Source organism: Gossypium raimondii, chromosome 9 (assembly GCF_025698545.1).
Source record: "Gossypium raimondii isolate GPD5lz chromosome 9, ASM2569854v1, whole genome shotgun sequence".
NCBI classification, from domain to species: Eukaryota; Viridiplantae; Streptophyta; class Magnoliopsida; order Malvales; family Malvaceae; genus Gossypium; species Gossypium raimondii.
The window spans coordinates 31,981,588-32,000,013 of NC_068573.1; the positions used below are offsets into that span (position 1 = coordinate 31,981,588).

At 34.9% G+C, this 18,426-nt stretch overlaps 2 protein-coding genes and 5 non-coding genes across 8 annotated transcripts; 6 read left to right on the plus strand and 1 right to left on the minus strand.

Annotated features, from left to right (window-relative positions):
• Positions 1-1,589: 1,589 nt before the first annotated feature.
• LOC105799037 (60S ribosomal protein L32-1) lies at positions 1,590-4,179 on the plus strand. 2 transcript variants are annotated; one of them, XM_012629368.2, is made up of 4 exons: positions 1,590-1,730; positions 1,863-1,980; positions 3,627-3,808; positions 3,903-4,179. In XM_012629368.2, the coding sequence occupies exons 2-4, from the start codon at positions 1,891-1,893 to the stop codon at positions 4,030-4,032; spliced, it is 402 nt and encodes a 133-aa protein (XP_012484822.1). In that variant the 5' UTR covers positions 1,590-1,730; positions 1,863-1,890; the 3' UTR covers positions 4,033-4,179. The 2 variants fall into 2 exon arrangements, with proteins under 2 accessions (XP_012484822.1, XP_012484824.1); XM_012629370.2 differs by having other exon boundaries at positions 1,596-1,730; positions 1,866-1,980.
• On the plus strand, positions 2,259-2,352 carry LOC128033012 (small nucleolar RNA U31b). The gene has a single exon (XR_008189347.1). It is a non-coding gene; the product is annotated as a small nucleolar RNA U31b (small nucleolar RNA).
• On the plus strand, positions 2,551-2,636 carry LOC128033013 (small nucleolar RNA U31b). The gene has a single exon (XR_008189349.1). It is a non-coding gene; the product is annotated as a small nucleolar RNA U31b (small nucleolar RNA).
• Positions 2,770-2,856, plus strand: LOC128033014 (small nucleolar RNA U31b). The gene has a single exon (XR_008189350.1). It is a non-coding gene; the product is annotated as a small nucleolar RNA U31b (small nucleolar RNA).
• On the plus strand, positions 2,918-2,994 carry LOC128033001 (small nucleolar RNA Z195/SNORD33/SNORD32 family). Its single transcript, XR_008189336.1, has one exon. It is a non-coding gene; the product is annotated as a small nucleolar RNA Z195/SNORD33/SNORD32 family (small nucleolar RNA).
• On the plus strand, positions 3,073-3,157 carry LOC128033002 (small nucleolar RNA Z196/R39/R59 family). The gene has a single exon (XR_008189337.1). It is a non-coding gene; the product is annotated as a small nucleolar RNA Z196/R39/R59 family (small nucleolar RNA).
• A 2,795-nt stretch (positions 4,180-6,974) lies between the features above and the next one.
• On the minus strand, positions 6,975-13,216 carry LOC105797639 (alpha,alpha-trehalose-phosphate synthase [UDP-forming] 1). The gene is made up of 17 exons (XM_052620993.1): positions 12,841-13,216; positions 12,627-12,724; positions 12,128-12,516; positions 11,462-11,576; positions 11,207-11,308; positions 10,927-11,077; positions 10,498-10,586; positions 10,256-10,304; positions 10,048-10,148; positions 9,766-9,953; positions 9,438-9,555; positions 9,127-9,303; positions 8,931-9,053; positions 8,758-8,845; positions 8,539-8,669; positions 8,363-8,461; positions 6,975-8,225 (listed from the first exon to the last, which is right to left on the minus strand). The coding sequence occupies exons 1-17, from the start codon at positions 13,202-13,204 to the stop codon at positions 7,869-7,871; spliced, it is 2,739 nt and encodes a 912-aa protein (XP_052476953.1). The 5' UTR covers positions 13,205-13,216; the 3' UTR covers positions 6,975-7,868.
• Positions 13,217-18,426: the final 5,210 nt, after the last annotated feature.

The window sequence follows — 18,426 nt, forward strand, 5'->3', positions numbered from 1 at the left end:
TTTTCCCAATATCTTTTGATTATACTATGGCATGAAATATGAGTTTGGTGTTTTGCTTGACTGTGTTTCGTAGTTGAGATCTCTCTTGCAAACATAAGCTAGTTTTCCTTGGGCTAAAAAATTGGGAATCAAACTGGTAAAAGCTTTGGTTTTCGATTCAACAAGAAGTGATTATTATGCGAGCTACATGGCATTAATCATCTTAAGAGAACAAGCAAGATAAAAACCAGATTTGCAACCCTTCGCAAGTGTCAAAAGTCTTTAATTTTAAGAATTTTATTAAATTATATATTTTAATTAAAATATATTTAATAATAATTATGTTTAAATATGATTAAATTATTTATTATTGATAATAATAATCTTATTAAAATTTAAATAACAATAACAATAATCATTTACCAAAACAAATTTCTGCTAAGGGTATTCTAGTCATTTTAGTTTTTTCATTATGCTATTACACCTCTATTATACTCAACCAAACACAGGATTACTATTACGCCTCTATTCCATTACATTCAACTAAACAGTTGATTTGCTATTACACAGCTTTTCTATTACACCTCTATTCCATTACACCTCTAATCTAATACACCTCTAATCTAATACAGCGAACTAAACGTGCTGTAAAAGATTTTTTGAAACCTGCTATCATCAAAAGCTGGGATGGTGATGTGAAAAGCATTGACTTATGGTGTCCAGCTGTTGCTCTCGACTGGAATAGGATAGGGTTAGGTTTCCTTTTTTTTGTTTCATTCATTTTAAATTTCAAGGGCCAATTCTGTACAAATTTGGGTCCTGTTGCTTTGACTTTGTTTTAATTGACTTTCTTTATTGGACTCAAGTCCAGTGCTGCTGAAACTATTTGTTTTGATATGGTTTAAGATTTTATAAAAGTCCAGTTGATTTTTTTCAAAAAAAAAAGATTTATATTTATATTAATATATTTTATAATTAAATTTAATAAAACATTTTTTAAATAGACCTCTTCAAGCCGAGCTATCTATTTAAGCTTGAAGGAAATAGTTTAAACAAGAAAATTAGTTTAGAAAAATAAACTCGATTTAATCATTTACAAATATGAAAGGCTAGATAAAAATTAAATCAAACTTAAACAACTATGCATAATATATCACGATCCAACCCATTAATACTTCTATTTTTTAAATAGAAAAACAAGTTATTTTGGATAGATTAAAGGCTCATTTGGATGGACGTATATCTTCAGTACAGTGCGTTTAGCTTTTTTTTTTTGGTCTCACACTATAGTATTTAATTTTATCGCCATCGTTAATTTTACACTAACTGCGGTTAAACGCACTGCCCATTTAAAAGGACCCTAAGGATGCCTTTACATGGAAGATGCGTTTATCTCCAATAAGATTAAAAATAAGAATAATAGTAAAATTAATTATTATAATTATAGGGTAAAATTTTTCACTGCACCACAACTTTCACCCATTCATAAGTCCAACTTCGAATTTTTTAAAAACTGGGACCTTGTCCCGCCCATGAACCCTATGCGAACAACCCAAATCCAGTACTTATAAAATGAATAAAGCAAATGACTAATCTCCACCGTTGATTTATTTAAATTCCTCGAAATCGAGGGAAACCCTAAATCTGTAAAAAACCCTAAAAAAGACTTCACTTTTAGCATCTCTATATAATCTGCCGCAACCCCTTCACAGCAAAAGTAGGGCGGCCAATCCAAAACCCTAATTTTGCCAGTAAGCCCTCTTATCGCCTTTCTTTTCTTCTTTTTCCCTCTGGTTCTTCATATGATGCATTCATTATCCTTTACTATTTCAGCAACTTAAATAACACTTTGTTTTTTTTTTCTGGCTTTGTTAATGGTAAAGTAGGTAAGAAGAAGAAGATAAAGAAGAAATGGCGGTGCCGCTTCTAAGTAAGAAGATCGTGAAGAAGAGGGTCAAGAAGTTTAAGAGACCCCAGAGCGATCGCAAAATCTCCGTCAAGGTATAAAAATTTTAAAATATTTTTCATTCAAAATTTTGTTTTGGTCTATTTATATCCACAGTCCCTGTACTCTTTTGACTCTTGAAATTTAGTCTCTCTATTTTTTTTAATTTCAGGAATCAAATTTATATGAAACCCATTGTTGTTACCAATTGGACAGACAAGTACAGGGATTGAATTTCAAAATCTCGAAGAGTACAAGGACTGTTAACATGATTAAACCTTTTTTTCTCTGTTTCATTATGTTATTCTGAGCTTTGTTTATTTGGGAGAGAAGTGAAGATGATGATATTTATTGTCGCCCCAGTCTTACTTTGCATATATTCAATGTCTTCATATGCAAAGTTGGTGATTGACATTCTTATCTGATTCATTTCCAGCTTTATTTGTTTACAAGATTTTGATTAATATATACTTTTTTCTGTTGTTCATGAATATAGTTTGTGTGGATTTTCATATGAATTATGAAGATAAGATCTTCATACCCAAAACCTCAATTTCTTGATCCATTTTTCATTAGGGTTTTTATAAAGTATTTTTCTTAATTTTATTGTAAGAGATTTACAGAAGGGACATGATGATTGTTGTTTGACACCCAGTCTTACTTCCATTTGTTAATGGAAGATGAAGAGATTAATCAACTTTTTATCTGATCCATATTTATCAAATGACCGATCTTTTATTTATTTTTATCCTTGTCCCCAAAATTGTTTTATCGATTTTCCATTAGGGTTACTATAAAGTATTCATTTTTTGTTCTTAAATTTTGTTGTAAAAGATCTTCAAAAGGGATATGATGATTGTTGTTTGACACCCAGTCTTACTTCCATCTTCTTAGTGGAAGATGAAGAGATCTATCAACTTATAATCTGATCCATTTTTATCAAAAAAAGATTTTTATTTATTTGTTAGAAGATTTGATTCTTTAAAGTATGCAATGAGACATGATGATGTTTATCCATCATTTCTGCATTTGAATGATGAATTCAAACATGCACTACCATCTGATCTCTTGCATGCTTTTCTTGAAAAATTGTGGTCAATTTTCAGTGATTTTAACTGTTTTTAGTGTTCTTTTGGGCGGGAATTTTCTGCAATCTATGATGGAATGAATCATCAGACCTGATCTACCTGTGATGATTATATAAATAATCACCATCTTTCGACTGAGATTGCACATATTCTCTAAAAGTGTTCACTTTATGGTATATTCTGACATTGATATACTAAGTCAAGCATTCATGTATTTCATGCTTGTCTTGTGTCTGATTATAAAAACTCCTTCGATTGTCATTTGTTTTTGCCTTGTCTGGTAAGTTCTTGCCCTTGGTATCTGATGTCCAGCTTTTATCTATTTGTAGCTGGATGTTTCGTTTTTACGGGCAGATACAAAGTCGTTGAACAGGTCTTGCGACACAGTTAGCTTTTATTTTTCATAAGCTTTCTGTTACTAAATCCCTGGTCACATTTTAATCTTATGTTATTCCAAGTCTTCATTTTTCTGTTTAGTATTTGGTTTTGAAAATTTTTTCTGTATCATACCTGGACTGGAGTATTGGATATGTCCTCCAAGGACTATCCAAATACAATGTATGAATTAACATACTCATAACAAATACTATCGACATTTTTATTGAATGAAACAGACAAACTGGCGAAGACCGAAGGGTATTGATTCTCGTGTAAGAAGAAAGTTCAAGGGCTGCACTTTGATGCCCAATATCGGCTATGGTTCAGACAAGAAGACACGTCACTATCTACCTAATGGCTTTAAGAAATTTGTTGTACACAATGTTGGAGAGCTCGAACTGTTGATGATGCACAACAGGTAAATCTTAAAAAACCGAAAACGAGTGATTCAATCATTTGCTGTATTTGTAACTCGTTTTGTTAATTTGTTCTTGTCGGTTGTTTTTTCTCAGGACATACTGTGCAGAGATTGCACATGATGTTTCAACAAAGAAGAGAAAAGAGATCGTTGAACGAGCAGCCCAGCTCGATGTTCTGGTTACTAACAAGCTTGCGAGGTTGCGCAGCCAAGAGGATGAATGAACATGGAACTTGGGATCTTGTACACCATTACCATTGCAAAATTAGCTTGTTATTGAGAGATTATTATTTATAATTTTCTTTTGTATAATCACAAGTATTTTCGAGTTTGAGTGATAATTAGATAAAATATTTTAATTTGTGATTAAACATTTACCCTTAAACAGGAATATCACTCTAAACAATCAGTAATCATGTCTTTGAAGCACTCCGTCTTCCACAACTCCTTCATTTCACCCCTCCTGCGTTACCATTCACAGCTCTACGATCAATGGAATTCTGACAACTCCAAAATATTTACAATCCAATCCTCTTCCATCACAAACCTAAGTCTCCTTCAAACCCTCTAGTTCCACATGCCAGGCCTCATCATATCTAAACATTCTCCTTAAACTGTCCACTTTACCCCTTCTATTTTTAGTTTCCATCAAGAAAACAAATTCAGGGTCATATTTTTTCTTTACCTCCCTAAGAGTTTGAACTGTCAGGTTTGACCCCACTCCCCGACTCTTCCAAGATAAAGCAATCATGATGACTGTTTCAGGCCAGCCACCACAACCTTCAGAATCACAAAAATCCTTCTCCAAGATGGGTACTTCAAAGTTCAAACAACTTCAGCTCCTTGGATTTCCTAAGTCTACCCCTACCTTGTGTACTGATTTTCTTCTTAACTACGTTTTTGAGTTGGAACCAATTTGCACTTAGATTAGATTGCTTGCCAGAATCCTACACATCCAATTTTAATTTTTTAGTAACCGAGACCTCCTTATTCAAGCAATTAAAACTTATTTTAAGATTCAACATTTTAAATTTATTCGACAGCATGGCTTCCTCAACCACTTTAAAGCTCGAATCCAACCCAAACCTCTCAGAATCCATCCTACCATTATTACCCACCTTCGAAGTCTCAATACTCACCTTCCCATGGCTACCCTCCTCATCCTCCAATGGCTCAACATATTAATTACAAATCAAATCTCTCATTTGAATCACAATCTTACCATTCTCACCAAAAGAAGTAGATTTCGTGCACCAATAATCTGCTTGAGTAGGAAGAATATTGGGATTCACATTCTCGAAAGAATCATGCACCATTTCTCTATAACTCAATCCTCCAACAAACCAACCTTACCTTTATACCTAGCTTCTTCACTACCCAATTCCACACTGCCCATTCCCACACTCACTCCATACATACCCTTTCCCAACCTAACCTTTCTCTATCCTACCCTCTAGTTGACATATCCCCATAATCCCCACTAAACTCAATATTGTAGATTCCCTTATTTTCCATCTTCTGTAAAAGAGCCATATCCACATCTTTGTTAGAACCCATAAATTTCTCACCCTCCTTAAATTTTCTCCCCCAACTTTTTATTGAACTCCGAAGAATTAGAATCTCATCCCTCAGATCTCCAAGCTTTACCTCTTAGTGGCACAACTCTAATATGCGGACCAAAAGTCAAATTAGATCTCGCATCCACAATAATAACAGAAATCATTGAGTTTTTCATACCTTATAGAAGCCCAAATTCGCCCCTTCGCAACAAGAGCTCAACTATCAAGCGCAAGAAACTTCTTCCGATACCATTCTGAAATTAGTGTATATAAGGTACTGAAATAATCGCAAACTATCAACCACTTGTTAGTAAAGTTACGATTAGATAATTAAATAATCTGTTGATTTGTATGCCTATTTATAAAAGGAAAGTCACGTTCCTTTTCTTTCTTATTTTAATTTTAATCTATTTATTAAATTTTTATTAATTTAATTGCTCTATAATGATTTAAATTGATCACTACTGTTAAAAATTCTATTACTGTTATTGTGGTATTTTTTTTTTCTTTTGACTAAAGTTAAAAAAACTTTTCTAAATTAATTCAAAATATTTTTTATTTATTTATTTATAATATAAGAACCACTAATTTTCATCGCAGCTCAACACCACCGTCATCCAATCCACTAACTCTCGCCTATGAAAGAGCTCTTCTTCCCTTGTATAGTTTAAAAATCTAGGGTCGTATTATTATATCCATGAGTCTTGCTTCATGGTTTAATAATATTTAGACCAGAACTTTTCTACCAAAAAAAAATACACCAAAACGAGGAGCATAAATGTAGAAGGAACTAAATATTAATCAACATTAAATTTCCTCAAAATAAACAAAATATTATTAGATGAATGTTAACAAAAATGGACTCAGTAAAAAAAGAATAGAATCCAAAACAGTGAAAATTAGCTTAAAAGAGGATGATGATGATGTAAAATTATGAAGGGGTTAAGTTTTTCATATATGTCATTCGTCTTTTAGAGAGAAGCCCAAGGAATATGGAGTGTAACATTGGGTGCCACCATCAATGTTATAAAGCATTGTTTTGTGATGATGATCTTTGTTATTTCCTTCATACGGAAGTTTATGAAACGAAGGGTTTGCAAAAGTAACCACCGCCATCGTCACTGGCGTTGCTGTCATTAGTCTCCCGACTACTATCCCTCCTGAGAATTGGATTTGTTCTCTTGAAAGAATTATATTAAAAGAAGAGCATGGCGTTGGTGTAGTACTATGATCGGCAAAGAATGAGCCAGGCAAGGAGAGTATCTTAAAGGTTCCAACAAAACGATATGGCGCCCCTAGAGAAGAAGAATATCGGAGAATGATGTCTGAAACAGAGCCGGTAGCACTGATTATACTAACATTGACATGGTATATACGGGCGAAATTGATGGTGTTTTCAATAACATCAAAACCAACGGGGATTTGGAGAACCGCTGGCTTTATAACTGAATCGTTGTCTCTGATTATAACAATTAGAGTTTTGGGTTTATTTTTAGAGCCTGAAGGCCTACCTTTAGGCCTCCTTGTAGTATTTTCTTAGAGTATCTCTGAGCTTCCTCCGCATGCTTGGACTTGGAGGAGGGTTGTGCTCAGATGAATGATCGGAGATATGAGGTTGTAATGAAGGGATGTATTCTCTATAATCCGCTATTGACGAGAAAAAAAAAGGTGCTAGATGTTAAAATTTCGGTGTGTCTATTAAATATATATATAGGTTGGGGTTGGGGGAATATTGTAATTATGATTTGGTATTTTAGTTGGATTAGAATTTTGAATAATGCAGTATGAAAAATCGTTGAATAATGATATTTAATTTTTCTCTTCAAAATTCAAAAACACAGTCGAAAGTTTAGGGTTTTGAATTATGTATCTGCGGTTGCATTATTGAATTCCTTGTCAGGTACTCAGTACTCACCCGACGATATGGAGGTAAAGGAAGTTATTGAAACTTTCCCGCCATTGGAGCCCAGGCCTCAGTTGAAAAAAGGCCGTGCTCCTCCGTACCGTGCGAGCCGAAATCACCGCCGGTGAGATTTCCGATGAAATACTCGTCGCGTTGGAGAAGATCGGGTGCATCGACAACAGCCAAGGGCTCCCGATTCCATTAAGGATGCTTACTGCGCCGTCGCACTGGATTGCATCGCCAAGTACTTGGCCGGATATCCTGACGCGTACGGCGCCCAGTACTTGGATGCGGTGGACAGGATTTGGAGGGGCCGGATTCAAGATGTGGAAAGATCCAAGGCGTCCGATTTGGTTTCTGAGCAACTGAGAAACCGTCGATTACTAGTGGAGGCTGCTGTTTAATTGGATTCGAGTAAAATTTAGTTTGCAAAAATATTTTTTCAAAAAGAATTTTTACTAAACAAAATTAATCTTTCTTTTAAACTTTGCCTCTGCCACAAAATTGATCAAATTCAAAATTTATCGCTGCAGTTTACAGTAACGATAAGCATGATACAATCTCTGTAAATCACTACTCTAATCCCGGGTTCCTACCGTCAACAATGATTTGCCATCCCTCTCAAGAGTTCCAAAACTTCATCGGATGATCGAAGGAGATAGCGTGACTTCGACCTTTTCCTCGCAACAGAGCAAGAAAAATAATTCTCAGCCTGAAGATTGATCAGCGAAGAACCCTCTAGCAACGACATTCGATCGGCTCCCATCATCGGATCCAACATACTCTCGCCTATGAAAGAGCTCTTCTTCCCTGGTGACAGCGAATGTTGTTTCTTAAGGGGAGCTGCACTCGATCCGGCGGTGGGTGTCCCGAATGGGGTTGGTACTTGGGATGATGATGAAGTCGGGGTTTCTGAAGGAAGCATCAGCTCAAAATACGAATAAATGTCTTCATCCTGAACCAATTGCAGAAAATCATTTAGTTTCAAGTTAATCATATTTTCGACCATTGGTTTTCGGAACTCGTAATTCTTCGTATAGGAATGCTTCATAAGAAAGGAAAACAGATAAAAGTAGGCGATAAGAAACGCACCTTAGCGAGAAAGTGCCCCATACATAGGACATAATCGATGGGTTCCTTCATGCCTTTGTTATGAACTATTTCTCCGAGGATTCGATCGATTGCGGCACCCTATATAAAGCATGATATGAGACAACTTGTGGTCCTGATTGAATAGAAGAAGAGCGAATAGTACCATGAAAGCATACCTTCGTCACACCGACGGATCTAACCTCAATGGACTGACTACCTTGGACAACATCGAGAGATAAGTTAGAGATCGGACCAGTCCAAAGATGCATCAATAGATCTCTCGCTTGAAGTCTTCCAAACTCGGCATCTACAATTTTTTTGGTTTAGTTGTTCAGAAGATATATCAATAAAAATTCAAGCGATTGTTTGCGCTAAACAGAAGTCTAGATAAGGACCTGAATATCTATAATCCCATATGAGCGAAGTTTCCCGGAGCTCGAAATGAGATCGAGGAGTTCTTTGGGTAAAATATTCGAATACATGCTGAAATGACAAACAAGCATCAGAAAGTCTAGAGCCAGAAGCATTTCATACGGATTATGAGCTTGATGGAACTAATGTTATGTACCTTGACACTATCCACCCAGTCCATGCTTGTATTTTCAGGCATAGTCATCATCCATTCTCCCATTGTAGCTCGTAAAAATATCCCATTTTCGGCCGCCAACCACAGGTTAAAATCACCAAAGTTCTGCATTGCAAATTACGAGTTCAGGGATTTCATTTTAAAGAAAAACTGCAGCGAGTTGAAATTAAGGGTTTACATTATCCAGGGCATTTCTATTGCTTCCACTGAGGACAAGAACTGTTGTCTTCGGATCATCACAAAGCTTTCTCAAAGGTTCCCGTAAATCTGAACGTATCTTGTGCTTCAATTCTTTAATTTGATTGCCCTTCCTCCAAAGGGCATCCAGTGGTTCAGTTAAAGTTGCATCGAATCCCTATAACATGGAAGAGTGATTATGAAAATGAAAATGCACGTTATGAGCGGTTTTCTCTTCTCCTATAATGTTCAGAGCAGGGCCTTTCCGACATTGTCAAATAAAGAAAGAAGTGAAGATGAAAATTAGCATACCAGTATGAGTAATCGGTTATTCGAACATGCATAACGATCAACCGCAGCTTCAATCGGGAGTGGTGGTGGAATTTGTCTTGACCTCAATTGAGCTTCAACAATGGTTTCATTAAGTTCACTACAAAAGGAAAACTTCAGGGTTTACAATAAAATTCCAATATCTCAAAAAGAAAAATTTTGGGGTCCTGTCTTTTTTAATTGAAGAAAAAAAAGAAGGGAAAAGGTTGCAAGAATGGCTATTTTTTTATCTTCAACATTATAAGCACTAGTTTCTCCATCTCATGAGTTTTCATTGAAGAAAATACGAGTATTAAGCTATGATCACCACCTTACAAACGTTTCGGCCCATCCTTGAGATGTGTGTGTAGTCACATGCAAGAAGTTATGGTGGTGTCGTTTTTCTCTTTCATCAGCCGACATATTCAAAGCATAACCAATGGAAGAAGCAACTTCGGCGACATTCCATGGATTAACCAGAATGGCTCCGGCACCAAGAGACTGAGCAGCTCCAGCAAACTAGAAAATTCGTTCTTATGAAAATCTAAGCTTTGAAGTTTACACATCCAGAAAAGCCCTGAACAAATGTATAATCCAAATCAGAAGTAAGTACCTCACTTAGTATAAGGACCCCTTTGTTGGCTGCTTGGCAGGCAACAAACTCATAGCTGACGAGGTTCATTCCATCCCTCAAAGATGTCACAAGAGCTACATCTGCATAATTTGTTAATTGCCAACGGTTCAGACAGGCATAAAATCAAGTTATCATTTCAAACAAAAATAGTGACTTGGGTATGTGTTTATAACACAAAAGTCGGTACCGGTTATAGCATATATCGCGCATAATGTGTGAAAATCAAGGGTGCAATCCTGCAAAACAGTCATTGCTGATTAATCGTATTCTTTGTATTGCATCTATTCACCTATATATATATATATATATGCATAAACATCAAAAAGCACACAAACTGCCTATCCACTCATAAATAATACTTTCAACCAAGTTAGTTCACACTTTTATCATAAATAGTGATGGATAAAAGATAATAAGGTATAGACAAACCAGATGATGTATTGGTACAGAAGAAAACGATCCGAATCTTCCATTAATGCGGCCAACAATCTCATGGACTTGGCTTGTAAGCTGTTTATCTATGATATCAAGAAAGTAAACATGTAAGGTTTTGAGGAGTCAGTACAAGGGGAGGGTTGAAACAGGCTTGAGAAAACCACAAATTATCAGAAAACAAAATGTCTGCTGAAGATAAAGATAGCACTGCATGTTCTATTTATATATGCAACAATTGATTGTCAAAAAAGTCAGTATGGCATAATAAGAAGGAAAACCAACACCAGAGTATTGCATCTTGAGATGCTAAAGTATTAGTATGATAATGTTAATCCGTTTAATGCCGTGGCGGTTCTCATTGCAAAAGTTGACACACTCTTTCAGGTAACCAGAAAGAAAGAAGAAAAGTATTTATGAACATACACTTGAGAACATGTGTCCTGGTAGGGACAGCAATTTGCAGGAGAACCACCTTATGACGCCAATCGGGATTTTCCTCGAGAAACTTTTCAAATGCCAAAATCTTCTGCGGTATTCCCTTGATCATATCAAGCCGATCAACGCCCAACAATACCTTACCATTATTAAAGATCAACCCGTAAGTAACTCAAAAACAGCTTGTTGCTTCCCTTAAATCAAAGATACGAGATGCTACACAAACATAACTGATACCGATTAAGGGAGAAAAGAATCCAATTCCTACCTTATAACCTGCAAACCTCTGTTTCAGTTCTTTCACGATATCTTTTACTTGAGGTAGTTCAAGAGCTTGAATGAATCGATCAGGATCAATCCCTACTGGAAACTGTATTTTCAAGATCCCAAGCAACAAAAAAAGTAGATGAGATGAGGAATAAATGGTTTAAAATGTTAAAAGGTCCATGCAAAAGAACAAATTAAATTGACAATCTGAAGATTCTTAGATGATAAAAGATGAAAGAGATCAGTGAAGACATACTACTGCTACACGAGTCAACTTTCCTTGATCCTCTACTCCTTCAGGTGTGCCCTCCAGCCCGAGAATACGAGTGCAAGCACTGACAAAATGCCTTGCATAGTCATATGTGTGGAAACTGGAAGATCAACAAACCGGAAATTAAAACAATGCCACAGTAATGGCCTTCGGAAGTTTAACATTATATGATTTTGACAGAAAGAAACAACATGCTCAAAGTGATACCAGAGTCCCTTAAAACCAACATTGCAGTTTCGCACCAGTTCAAACAAAAAATTCATGATGTTGCACAACTCACAAGCATGTCAAAACAGTAGTGTCCAGGCGGAATGACTGTAACAGTTTGTATCACATTGGGTATAAGGAAGTAGAACGAAAGAAACATAGGTTTGACGTTAACTGTCGTTCTAATCTTAGGTTTGTTTATTAGATTCATGCCAGTCATTAATGGCAGTGATAAAACCTGACGAATGTTTAAACTCCCTACAGTGTTGAACCTGAAGTACATTTTTAATCCTAGAGTTGGTGGAAATTCGAATACCTTTGTCCGACATGCAAACTAAGCTCAATTCATATATCCAAGCAACATACCGACACATAAATATTGAAAGAAAAACAAGATCATTGAATCTACATACAAAAAACAATGCCTAAAGCGAATGAACTTACCCTACTAAATCAGCAGAAAGAACAGACTTCAGCAGCTCTGACCGAGATGGCAGCATCCGATGGATTTCGGAAGAAGGAAATGGGGTATGCAGAAACCAACCAACTTTCATGTCACTGTTCCGTTCTTTTAGGTATTTTGGAAGAAACATTAGGTGGTAATCATGGCACCAAACCGCATCCCCTTCCTCATAATGCTTGCTAACCACATCGGCAAAACACTGGTTCGCTTTCGTATAAGCTTCAAACTGAGATTTAAAGTTTCGAGTAGTTGCAAGGTGGTCTTCTTGCGGAAGTCCAAGATAGTGAAACAGTGGCCATAATGTGTTGTTACAATATCCATTATAATATTGATGAGCAATTTCTTCTTCAATAAACACCGGTATGCAGTTCTGCATTAATTAAAGCACAAAGTTAAACATATAACCCTACTAACTTTTCCAAGATTATGGAATTGCATTTCTTTAACAACAATTAAGAACTTCATTTTTTCTAGTCTGACCTTTGCAGCTAAAGCTTCAGTTAATGTCTTTTGTCCACTTTCATCAGGCACATTTATGCCAGCCCAACCAATCCATCTGGTGTCAAATTCCGTCACACCTTCATAACAAGATTAAAAACATTGCAAACATTATAACAACTGAAAAAACCAATTCCGAAAAGCAAAAAATGAAAAAAGAACATGTATTAATAAGGAATTGAAGTGATCACTTTACCAAGAAGTGCACTAACTAAGCCTCCAGCACTCATCTCAAGTTGCCAAGAATCCCCATGCTTAACTGCCGAAACTGGCAGCCTATTAGCAACCACCAACAAACGTTGTTTGGAAGCCTGAAAATCTTGCCTTGCGCCTCCATCATGTGAAGTCCTTGCACCTGAAAGGGGTTGTAAAGATTCTTCATCATTTAACCAAGAAGTTGAAGACTCAGGTGAAAAAGAATCTTGGGCTGATGATAACTCACCTTCCCCTTCATTAAAATCCCTGCTGAATCTCTTTAACTCCCTTTCTCTAAGAAGCCTTTCCAATCTTGTTCTTGGTGTACCAGGGAGATTACTAGAGCTATATTTGTTCCCTGGCATCCTGTTAGTTTGCAACAAAGCTTAAAGAAAAACCAAGAAAATCAGTGAGAAATCAAAAAAGAAAATGAATAATTTACCAAGAAAGCAAAAACAGTTCATCTAAAATTACCAGATTGTTCTTGTAATGCAAAATGCTGATATCTTGGATGAAAGTATTTGGAATATGAGAAGGTGATTGAGAGAGAGGAGTCAAGAAAGTTGGCAAAGGAATGTGGATATTTTGGGAGGGTTTCAATGATGTGTGGGCTAAATATAACAGAACTCTAAGGAAAACTGAAAAGAAATTATTTGCTCTATACAAAGAATCATACATATATATAGATTCATCATCCTAACAGACTTTCATCCATAACCATTTCCCCATTAAAAAAAAAAAACTAAAATTAATTTAATTAAAATTTTTTTGTTTTAGGGTCATAATTTGTTTGTCTTTGTGGATTAACGTTACAATTAGAATCCCATCCCAGTTTTAGTTTGCATTAGTGAACTAACATGCCTACTATAATTTTCTGAACGGAGAGTAAATAATTGAAGCTTAATTAGCAATCTCAATAGCAAATTAGTATTGATTTACAAATCATAGCAATGGAAGAATCAAGGCCAGAATATGATCATATTTCCATAGTCATGTTTAACATAGTTTAACCCAAGAATTCAGATATCAAACAACTAGTATTCATTTAAATTTACATCCCTTTACTCCTAAATTGAATGCTTGACTTTCTAATCAGTACAAAGAAGTGAAGCTTAATATGGATGATATCACAGATTCATACTAATAGAGAGACTGACCAGTTTCACGCTTGTTCCATCTTACTGCTGCAACCTTGAAGCCTAATGGCTTCCCTGAAATCCACAGCAGCGGCAGCAGCATGTTGGCACATAATTAAATTAACCTTTGTTGAAAATGGCCAACCATGCTGCTATTATGTTTTTGTTAAAATGCATGGTACTATGATGATTCTGTTGAATGCATACGCTTGTATGCATGTTGCAGCATTTGTACATGTTGCAGCAACATATTTTCTGTTTTAGTTGCAATTTAATTTAGTTTGGTTGAGAATGAACTTTGATGTTGATGTTTTGATGGGTTGGTTGAACTGATAGGTCAGCTTATCCATGTGTACAAGCAATGTTTTTAAAGTTACTAGGCTACTTAGTGGTATTAGGTAGTAATAACTGATATAGTTGGCTATAAATGTATTGTTTTTCTTATTGAAAAATTAAGCATATCAGTTGTAAGGCAGATTGCTTCCTTGCTGCACGTTTGTGAGCAAGTAAATTGTTTTTGTTTCTTCCTCCTTTGTTCTCTGTTTTGTTCTTTTTCTAAGAGCTGCTGCCATTGTTCTTTCTTTTTCTTTTTTCTTCCTGTTAACCGAGAGCTTATGCTCTTGATGCTTTGTGTTTCTGCTTGCTGTTTGAAGAGCTTATGCTCTTAGTGTTTCATTGTTTGGTTGCTGCTGCCAAATGTTCCAACAACCTTGCACAAATAAATTATGAAAAGTTAGAAGAGTGAAGAGACTTGAATATGAAGAGTGAAGAGACTTGAATATGAATAGTGAAGAGACTTGAAGATGAAAAGTGAAGAGACTTGAAGATGAAAAGTTAAGAGGCTTGAATATGAAAGGATACACACATGCATGAATAGTCACAACTCCTAGCATATAGTGATATAGATGAATAGTCACTTACAACTCCTATATAAAGAGTTGTATGTGATGAAGAATAATTAAAAATTTGTGTGATTGAAATAAAAGCTTATTTGAAAGAATTTTTCCATACAAAATTTATTTCTCTTCTCCATTATATTCTTTATCATTTTCTTTGTTTTATTTATCCAAATATTAATCATTCAACTATAAATTGGTATCAGAGCCTTGTTCGATCGAAATGAACAATTCTATTCCTCTTTCTTCCGTTCCCCAATTAACCAAAGAAAATTATGGCAAATGGAGTATCCAAATGAAGGCTCTTCTTAGATCTCTAGAAGTTTGGGAGATTGTTGAAAAATGTTACAATGAAGTTGAGGCTGAAGAGGAGGAAGGATTAACACTAGGGGTGTGCATAATTCGGTTAAAACCGAAAAAATTCGGTTAACCGACCGAATTCGGTTAAGCGGTCGGTTAACCGAATTTTTTCGGTCGGGGGTCGGGTAATTTTTTTTTGATTTTTCGGGTAACGGTTAATTCGGTTTGAAACCGGTCGGTTAACCGAATTTTTTTCGGTTAACCGAATATTGCAGGGTAAGCTTTAAAAAAAAATTTGGACCCTTATTACCATGAGCCTCAACCAGGTCAAATTAAATTTGGCCCAATTTATTTTCTCTCCTCTAAGAACCAAACTTTTTTTCAAGACTCAAAGACACTACCACAAAGAAGTGACAAGTGACTTTCACAATTTCACTAACACCCCTAAATCCCTAATATTCTCAATCTTAGTTGAATCGAGAAAACCCACCATTTTCACACCTTTTTGCTGTCCATTTCTCTTCCACCACACCAACACCCAGACCCAGGTTTGTTGTCTTCTAATTTTACACCATGTTGCTGTCCATTTCTCCTTACTGCTTGACATTTGTGCTTTCAGCTTACTTTTATGGGTTTTTCTTTTTATTTCTGGGTTTTGCTTACTTTTATGTTAGTAATAATGTCTTCTTACTTTTTGTGCTTTTATTTCATTATTATTTTCAAAAAATGCTGATTTTCTCTGTTGATTTCCTTTAAGGCTTGAACTCCAAAAGCTTGTTGATAACTATCTTATAACTATCTCTCACCGACAAAATAAAATGTTGCCTTACTTTATTTATTAACTATTATTTTAAGTTAATGTTTTTCATTGTTAAATATTTATTAGTTGAAAAACTATGTCGTTGTATACTATTGTCTTAATTTTTCATTGTATACTATTGTCTTAATTTTTCATTGTATACTATTGTCTTAATTTTTCTTTCATCTTTATAGTTAACCTTTGTCGTTGTTTAATTACTTTTTTATTTGTAATTAATGATAATTTTATATTGCATTAATTAAATAACAAAATCCTATATTGTTAATTAAATAATTAAATAATTAAATAATTAAATGCGGACATTTGAATCTTAAAATATTTAAAATTAAAATTGTTATTATTTATGATTCAGTTGTATATGTTATTATTTAGAATAATAAACATCTTAATTATCAAATGAATATCGGGTTCATTGTCATTACATAAATTGAACATAAATTGAAATATCATATAAGATTATCAAATTGAACCGTTCAAACTAAATACCTTAATTCAACAGTATAAGATTATTTTTCATATAAGATTATTTTTCATACCTTAATTCAATTTCATTCAATTATCAAATTGAATCTTACATGAACCGCTCACATTGATGATCATTTTTCTTTACGGCAAAACAACAATAATTTTATTGCTAACTACAATTTTCTCCACCCAATGATGCAAAAGCATATTTATTTAATTAGTCTGACTTTGCTTGGGCTTTATCAACTAATTTAATTGATTAAGTTGAATACCGAAGGGTGCAGTGCATGTGTTCCATAATGATCAACTAATTTAATTGATTAAGTTGATTAAGTTCCATATTGCATCAATTTAATTAAGTTTTTGGATTTTGTAAATAATATTGTCCTTGACCCCAAGTTTGTCGTATTATTTTAATTTATTATATACTTTTTTTCTTGCAGAATGTCAACCGAACCAACATCTATTGGGGGTAGTGTTACACCTCCTACTTCGATAAATTCTGAAAATTCGGGAGTTGGAGCTTTAATCCAAACAAAGGGGACTACCGGGAAAAGAAAAGCCCCTCCTCAAAGGTCAGAAGTTTGGTCTCACTTCACTAAATTTATTAATAGTGAGGGTGCAAGTAAGGCTAAATGTAATTATTGTGAAAAGGAATTTTGTTGTGATATGAAAAAAAATGGTACGGGGTCATTGAAATATCATATTGGTTCATGTAAGAAAAATCCTAGTAATGTTGGTGACACTAGTCAATGACAACTAGTTTTACCTAGAAAGGGAGTTGTAGGGGGGGAAGGGAATCTTTCAACTTGGAGATTTGATCAAGAAGCATGTAGGAAAGGATTAGCACAAATGATTCTGATTGATGAATTACCTTTCAAGTTTGTTGAAAGTGAAGGTTTTAAGAAATTTATGTTTGTGGCATGTCTTAGGTTTCATATTCCTTCACGAACTACTATGACTAGGGATGTTTATCAATTGTATCTAGATGAAAGGGTCAAGATAAAACAACTTTTGAGAAGTTCTTGTTCTAGAGTTTGCTTAACTACTGACACATGGACATCTTTGCAAATAGTTAATTATTTGTGTATCACTGCTCACTTTATTGATAACGATTGGAAATTGAATAAAAAGATTTTAAACTTTTGTCCAATTTCTAGTCATAAGGGTGAGTCCATTGGGATGGTGATTGAGAAATGCTTGTTGAATTGGGGGATTGATAAGTTGTTTATTTATCGTTGATAATGCAAGTTCAAATGATGTTGCTATTGGTTATTTGAGAAAGAAATTTAACCTTCGAGGGGGTTTAGTTCAAAATGGTAAATATCTTCATATGATATGCATGGCACACATTGTGAATTTGATTGTTGTTGAAGGCTTAAAGGAAATGAATAAATGTTGAACGTGTTAGGGGGTCATTAGATATGTGAGACAATCTCCACTAGATTACAAAAGTTTAAGGAGTGTGTTGTGGTGGAAAAGATAGAGTGCAAGAAGATGCTGTGTCTTGATGTTTGTACTAGGTGGAACTCGACCTACTTAATGTTAGACACTGCTCAGAACTTTGAGAGAGCTTTTGAGAGATTTGAGGAGCAAGATACAAATTTTAGGGCTGAACTTGAAAGGGGAGAGGGTTGGCCTAGTGTGGATGATTGGGATAATGTTAGAAACTTGAGGGATTTCTTGGAACACTTTTATGAAGTCATTTTGCGTATATCTGGCACTTCATATGTCACGTCCAATAATTTTTTTGATGAGCTTTCTGAAATTGATATTCTTTTACGAGATGCTCAGTTAAATAGTAATATTGATTTCAATGTTATGGCCATCAAGATGAAAGAGAAGTATGATAAGTATTGGGGTGATATTGATAAGATGAATTTGCTTATGTTTGTTGCTTGTGTTTTAGATCCTAGACAAAAACTAAAGTATCTTGAATTTGCACTTAGTGAAATGTCTAGTTCTGAAAA